Source organism: Apium graveolens, chromosome 9 (genome assembly GCF_009905375.1).
Source record: "Apium graveolens cultivar Ventura chromosome 9, ASM990537v1, whole genome shotgun sequence".
NCBI lineage: Eukaryota > Viridiplantae > Streptophyta > Magnoliopsida > Apiales > Apiaceae > Apium > Apium graveolens.
The window spans coordinates 31,280,538-31,287,211 of record NC_133655.1 but is presented as its reverse complement, the minus strand read 5'-3'; the positions used below and the strand labels follow the sequence as shown (position 1 = coordinate 31,287,211).

At 35.5% G+C, this 6,674-nt stretch overlaps 1 protein-coding gene across 1 annotated transcript; it reads left to right on the top strand.

Moving 5' to 3' along the window:
* Positions 1-1,088: 1,088 nt before the first annotated feature.
* LOC141685182 (uncharacterized) lies at positions 1,089-3,091 on the top strand. The gene is made up of 3 exons (XM_074490299.1): positions 1,089-2,142; positions 2,296-2,385; positions 2,649-3,091. Exons 1-3 carry the CDS (start codon positions 1,089-1,091, stop codon positions 3,089-3,091), a joined length of 1,587 nt encoding a protein of 528 aa, XP_074346400.1.
* Positions 3,092-6,674: the final 3,583 nt, after the last annotated feature.

The window sequence follows — 6,674 nt, the reverse complement described above, 5'->3', positions numbered from 1 at the left end:
ATTTCGAGAATACTTGGTTAACGGATCTAAAGTGTATAGACCTGGTTAGAGAGAATTGGAATAGAGGGAGATCAAATTTAGTCCAGGATTACTTGGAGAGGTGTAAAGTTATGTTGGAAGACTAGGGTAGATCTATAACGGGGAACTTTCGAAGTAGAATCAAGGCCTGTAGGATTGTAATTAAGAAGTTCAGGAACATGAGAGATGATGCTTCATAAGGAGTTATAAGGAGGCTAGAAGTCGACTCACAAAAATTTACCATTAGAAAGAAATATATTGGAGGCAACATTCAAAACAACTATGGCTTCAGTGTGGAGATAGAAATACGAGGTATTTTCACAACACTGCATCTAGTTGAAAATAGAATAACACAGTGAATCAGCTGAAGGATGAAACTGGTATGTGGAGAGATCGTGAAAATGGTTTACATGAGGTAATGGAGAGTTACTTTTAGAATATTTTCTCGTCATTGGGAGCTAACTGTGATGAAGTGATTAAGGAAATTCAACCTAGTATCTCAGATGCCCATAATGAGATGTTGCTAGAAACGGCTACTGAGGGGGAAGTCAAAGCTGCTCTTTTTAGCATGGATTCTGATAAGGCTGCTGGGAGGGATGGTTATACACCAAGTTTTTACCAAAATTGTTGGCCTGTTGTAGGGAGAGATATCACGTGGATGGTAAATGACTTTTTCAGAAATGGTAAGCTTCCGGATAGGCTGAATGACACAATATTAGTTCTTATTTCGAGAAAGAAGACTCCAGAGGGAATGGGTGATTTGCGGCCTATTGTATTATAAAATGTATTATACAGCATCATTGGAAAGGTCATGGCTACGCGGTTAAATATATTGCTTCCTTTGGTTGTTTCTGAAAACCAAAGCGCTTTTATGAAGGGTAGACTGATATCTGATAATGTGATGATTTTGTTTGAGGTCCTTCATTATCTTAAACGAAAGCAGCAAGGGAAAACGGGAAATATGTTGGTGAAGTTGGAGTTAAGCAAGGCGTATGACATAATCGAATGGGTATTCCTTGAATCTGTTATGAGAAAGATGGGCTTTTTGTGAAAAATGGGTAACATTGGTAATGGAATGTGTCACCTCGGTAAGATATTCTATCATACATGAAGGAGAGGTGTTTGGTGATGTAGTTCCTACTCGAGGTATTAGGCAAGGGGATCATATTTCCCCTTATCTGTTCATATTGTGTGCCGAAGGTTTATCTTCTCTGATTAGGAAATATGAAAGGGAGAAATGGCTTCATGGATGTAAGATTGCGCAAGGTGCTCCCACTATTTTACATATGCTTTTTACGGACGACAGTTATATCAATTGTAGAGCAACATTGGAGGAGGCTGGTAGGGTGTTAGAGTTATTGAAAATATTTGAGGTTGGGGCAGGGCAGAAGGTTAACTTTGAGAAGTCCTCGGTGTATTTTAGCAAGAACACAAAGCCTGTGACTAAAGATATAGTGCTGACGACCTTGGCGATGAGAGTGGATGATGACAACATCTTGTACCTGGGACTTCCTAGAACGATGGGGCGTAATAAATCTGCTATGTTTAGGAGTCTGAAAGATAAAATGCGAAGTCGTATCCAAGGATGGGATGGAAAATGGTTCTCAGGGGCCGGGAAAGAAGTGCTAATAAAGATGGTGTTACGATCCATACCTACTTACATGATGATTGTATTTCTTTTGCCGAACAAAGTATGTCATGACATTGAGGGATTGATAAGTGTATACTGGTGGAAATCCTCGAGGCATGGTAAGGGCATTTACTGGCGTGCTTGGGAGAGGTTGAGTACAAATAAATTTAATGCAGGTATGGGATTTAAAAATATAAGAGATTTCAACCTGACAATGTTGGAAAGACAAGGATGGAGACTTGTTCAGTTTGAAAACTCCCTTATCGGTCGAGTCTTCAAGGAGATATACTATCCCAATGGCAATTTCCTGTCAGCTCAGTTGGGTCGCAACCCTAGTTATGTTTGGAGAAGTATACTGGAAGCGCAAACTCTACTTAAAAGAGGCGCTAGATGGAGAATCAGAGATGGATGCAATATTTATGTTTTAGAACAACATTGGCTTATTGACTTGCGAAACCCATTTATTACTACGCAGAATATAGCACTACAAGGGGGTAACAATTAACAGTTTGTTTAAAACTGGAACATGGGGTTGAGATGAGGATATCCTTAGTGATATGATTAATGATCAAGACAGAGAGGCAATCCAAGATATAACGTTAGGCCGTAACCAACACATAGATACCATATATTGGTGTTATGAACAGAATGGACAATATATGGTAAAAGTGCATACAAATTACTACAGAGAACTCTTGGCAGGTGGACTGAAAATGAGGAAAATAAGTTATGGAGAGGTCTATAGAAATTACAAATTCCCGATAAGGTTAAAGTGTTCTTATGGAGATATCTAAATGGATGCTTCCCTATGAAGTACAATCTGCGCACCCGATTGATCGAGACTGATGAGGTATGTCCATTCTGTAGAGCTGATAAGGAGACTATAGACCATTTACTTATATATATTTCATCTTTGCGAGAAGTTATCGGAATGTACTGTGCCCTGATGTTAGCTTTGACAATCTATTAACTTTTAAATGTTGGTTTGTATATGTGTTAGATCAACTGAAAAAGAGGATGGCTAAGATTAGCTTAGTCTGGTGTGGTATTTGGAGAGCTCGAAATGATATTGTTTTGAATAATAAAAAGGCAAAGAAAGAAACCGTGGTGACAAATGCAACTGCGTATCTTACACAATGGAAGGACGTTCAAAAATTAGAGAAAGCTACTACTCCAACACCAGTTATCTCAGCTGGAAATACTGAACAATGGTCTAAACCGGACGTTGGATGTGTTAAGGTCAATTGTGACGCCACGATATTCATAGGTTCTAAACAGTTTGGTGTGGGATGTATAGCAATGGATGTAAACACTACGCCATATATGGCCTATCGCAATTGTTTGATTATAAGTGTTACAAATTTATGTTACCTCAGCTACGTTAATCTTAGTCTACCGCAACATTGCACAATTGATGTTACCGTAGCCTTTTCAACGTGTTAGTATAGCTAGTAAGTGTTACACATTTGTAACAGATGGGAACATATGTTACCTTAGGTTATTTATGAATAAAATATTTTCATTTTACAATAAATAAATAAATATATTTATTTGACTTTAAAATTAATTAATTTAAAATTAGCCAAAAAAATTAAGTAATTTAGATTATATCATCAATTTGTTATTTAAAAAATATATTTATGGTCAAATAAATCAATAATTATATATTTTTATATTAAACTAGTTTTTGGTCTTAATATATTAAAAATTTATATTTAATGTAAAAAAGTAAATTATAAATAACTCTATTATATGATGCTAAAATAATTAATTTTGAAATTTTTTAAAAAATATAGTACCAAGTAAGTGATATTATTTTTAAGTTTTTTTTAAAAAAATTTGGATACAATTTATATTAAATAATTTTTTAATACAAAGGAAACCAAGGCTGTTTCTAAAATGGCTAGGCGGGCAATTTTTTGGAGAAGCGGCATTCTTTTTGCACAAGCGGGGTGATACAAATTTTTTGCACAGGCGGGGTCAATTACTCTATCATTCTAAACATTTCTTATTTTTCTCCTTCTCGACTTTGCTTCTGGGCTTTGCTCTCTCACTCGACTCAATCTTTCTTTCTTTATCCCTCGTTATTTAAGAAAAATGATAGTCGATTTCATTCAATTATGAACTAAACTTTCACATATTTGTGAAAATGGGGGATGCTTAATCAATTCGTTCTTTAATCATACCTAGGATTTCATGTTTGAATTGGGGTTTTTTTTTATTTTTTGGATTTTTTTTGTTAATTTCTCTTTTTAATTGGTTTTATTTGTTTGTTCTAAGGCTAATTTGGTTTGGTATGGGATATAATTGAATAGCTCATCTTGCACTTCCACAATAAGGTACTCCCTCTATTCGATTGGTATATATTAATGCATATCTATGTATATATATTTTATGATTTATGTATATATGTATATAGGCCAATCAATTGCCAACCACCTCTATTATCTCTTTTAACTTCTGCTATATAGGCTAAGGCCAATCTATTTTTACTTGTATTTGTGTTCTTTATCCTATGAGCTTGTATTAACTAATAGTTAAGACATGTTACTCTCGTATGAATCGGAATGGGATTCTATGAGAGATAAGGCTGACAAACTTAGTGAAAAAACCTGAAGGGGTTCTAATGTACGAGAGCAAGAGGAAGACAAAGACGAATATGTTCTAATGGGATTCTGTTGTAACATGGACCACAATGATTTCTGGGTATATTCGAATTGGATGTTATGTAGATGCGTCGGATGTTTTCCGGGGGATTCAAATGGTTGGTGTTAAACCTGATTGGGTTAGTTTGGTTGCGATCTTAAGAGCTTGTTCACAGTTGGGAGCTCTTGAGGTAGGTAAATGGTTTTTGAATAAGACATGTATTTGTAATGCCTTGATTGAAATGTATGCTAAATCTGGAAGCATAAATGAAGTTTTGCTACTGTTTAATCGTATGTGTGAGCGTGATGTGATTTCTTGGAGTACTATTATTATGGGATTATCAAATCCCTTAATAAATAAGTACATTGTGTATCATGAGAAAATTTATATATGTTTCCCTGGTGTATTGATTTTATAAGTGTGTAGGTAAGGTACTATATGTATACTAAACTCTACGCTATTATTGTTAGCAGGAGCTAGGAAATCTACTGCGGAAATCAGGCTGACTAGGAAGGCTTTAAGTACGATCAACCAAAATAATGTAAGAGTCGCACCTTACCCTTCTACAGCTACCAAAAGTGGCACCTTGCGAGAGTAACTTCTAATCACTGATTTTTTTTAATTATAATATTGGGTTTGTTATGTGTTTGGTAGGAAAGTAATATGGGGTTGGTTTCTCCTGCAACCAGTGGGTCTAAGAGATCATTTGAGCCGTCCATGGAGTTATCTAACACTAAAACTGAACTTCCTCCTCCTCGTCCTCCCACATCTGCTGTTGGACCTCCACCGCCCAAAGCTGTCAAGGTTGGACTTGCACTCTTTATATAATTTTAACTAATTATCGTCGTAGACTAGTACATAATTATATTAAATAATGTAAGAGCATCTTAGTGTTGGTAGAACTTTGATATCATTTTAACCACCTCCCTTGATTATGTATCATTATTAAAGTACATTGATTCTGTCAATAAATTATATGTTTTTTTATTGCCTGACAGCGTGAAGGAAATAATGAGGGAGGCCGGAGGGGTATGGCATCAAGTTCTAAGCAGGACGAACCTAAAACACCCGACCCTAAGGCCAGTGTTTCTCTTCTTAAAATATTAGTCACCTTCTCCTTGAAGAAAATATCTTCAGATTCTAATGTATTTGTGCATTATTGTTAGGAATATATATGCATTAGTTTGATGATATGTTTAACAAAACACTTAAGTAGAAGTTTGGTGTTTGTAGCCTCAACGGATAAGACCACTTTGGCTATCCGTTGATAGTGCAACTTTACTTAGAAATAAGTCTAGTATTGTAGCACATTTCAGTCTCTGTATTTAAGATATAATTCTTAGAAGTTGAAAGAAAATATAAGTCATGTTGACTACTAGAAGATATGCAAATAGGAAGGCCAATTGTAAATATTTCATGCCTTGTAATTTTGTATAAATGAAGTGGTATCAACGGATATCTTAAGGACCTTCAACGGATGAGAAACAAAGCTTCAACGGATGTCTGTAAAAGCTTCAACGGATAGAGCTTCAACTGCTAACACATCAACGGATAAAGCCATCAACGGATGAAGGCTTCAACGGATGTTCTGTTAAATAGCAGTTGATAAGTGGTAGTTGTAACAGCAGACAGAGGCACATGGGTTGACAGAGATAACTGAAATGTGGAAGCCTAATTTCAGGAACATCAGAAAAAGCAGCCATTCTACTCTAGTACAAAGAGGCAATAGTCAACAAAGTACTTGAGTGATATGGAGAAGAAACAAGTGGAGAACTTATTTTATTATTGTATTTTTATCTTTGTCTTCACTTGTACACTTGGTTATATATAAACCAAGTAGCAACTAGTAATTAGAAAAGAATTTTTCCAGTGCTGTTTAGAAAAATCTTGAGAAAAAAATTATCTAGTTTGTACTAGGATGCAGCTGTGATCAACATCTTGAATCACAGATTTTCTGAAATACCATCTCTGGTAGAACAACAATCCACCAGAAAAGTTTTTAAGGTCTGTTGTGTTCTTTACATTAGTGCTTGAATATATATCTGTCTGTATTAGCTTAAAGCAATTCACACACTTGTTTATCTTGAACACAAAGCCTTTAAAATTGCTCAAAACTTGAAAAAGTTTTGAGATTTACATTCAACCCCCCTTCTGTAAATCTCATTGTTAGTCCACTAGGAATAACAATTGGTATCAGAACAAGCTCTTGACACACAAAGAGTTCAAAGATCTTGGAAACTAACAAAGATGAGTAAGAAGGATATTGGAGTAAAAATCCCAGTTCTTGACAAAGACAGTTATCACCATTGGAAGGTGAAAATGCACCTTCATCTACTCTCCCAAGATGAAGGTTATGTAAACTGCATTGAGAATGGTCCTC

Excerpts from the sequence above, each read along its gene's own strand:
- LOC141685182 (XM_074490299.1), top strand. The coding sequence starts at position 1,089 with ATGGAATGTGTCACCTCGGTAAGATATTCTATCATACATGAAGGAGAG. Across the intron at positions 2,143-2,295 it reads GAATATAGCACTACAAGGGG|AATGGACAATATATGGTAAA; the intron begins GTAACAATTAAC and ends TGTTATGAACAG. Across the intron at positions 2,386-2,648 it reads GGAAAATAAGTTATGGAGAG|ATCAACTGAAAAAGAGGATG; the intron begins GTCTATAGAAAT and ends TATATGTGTTAG.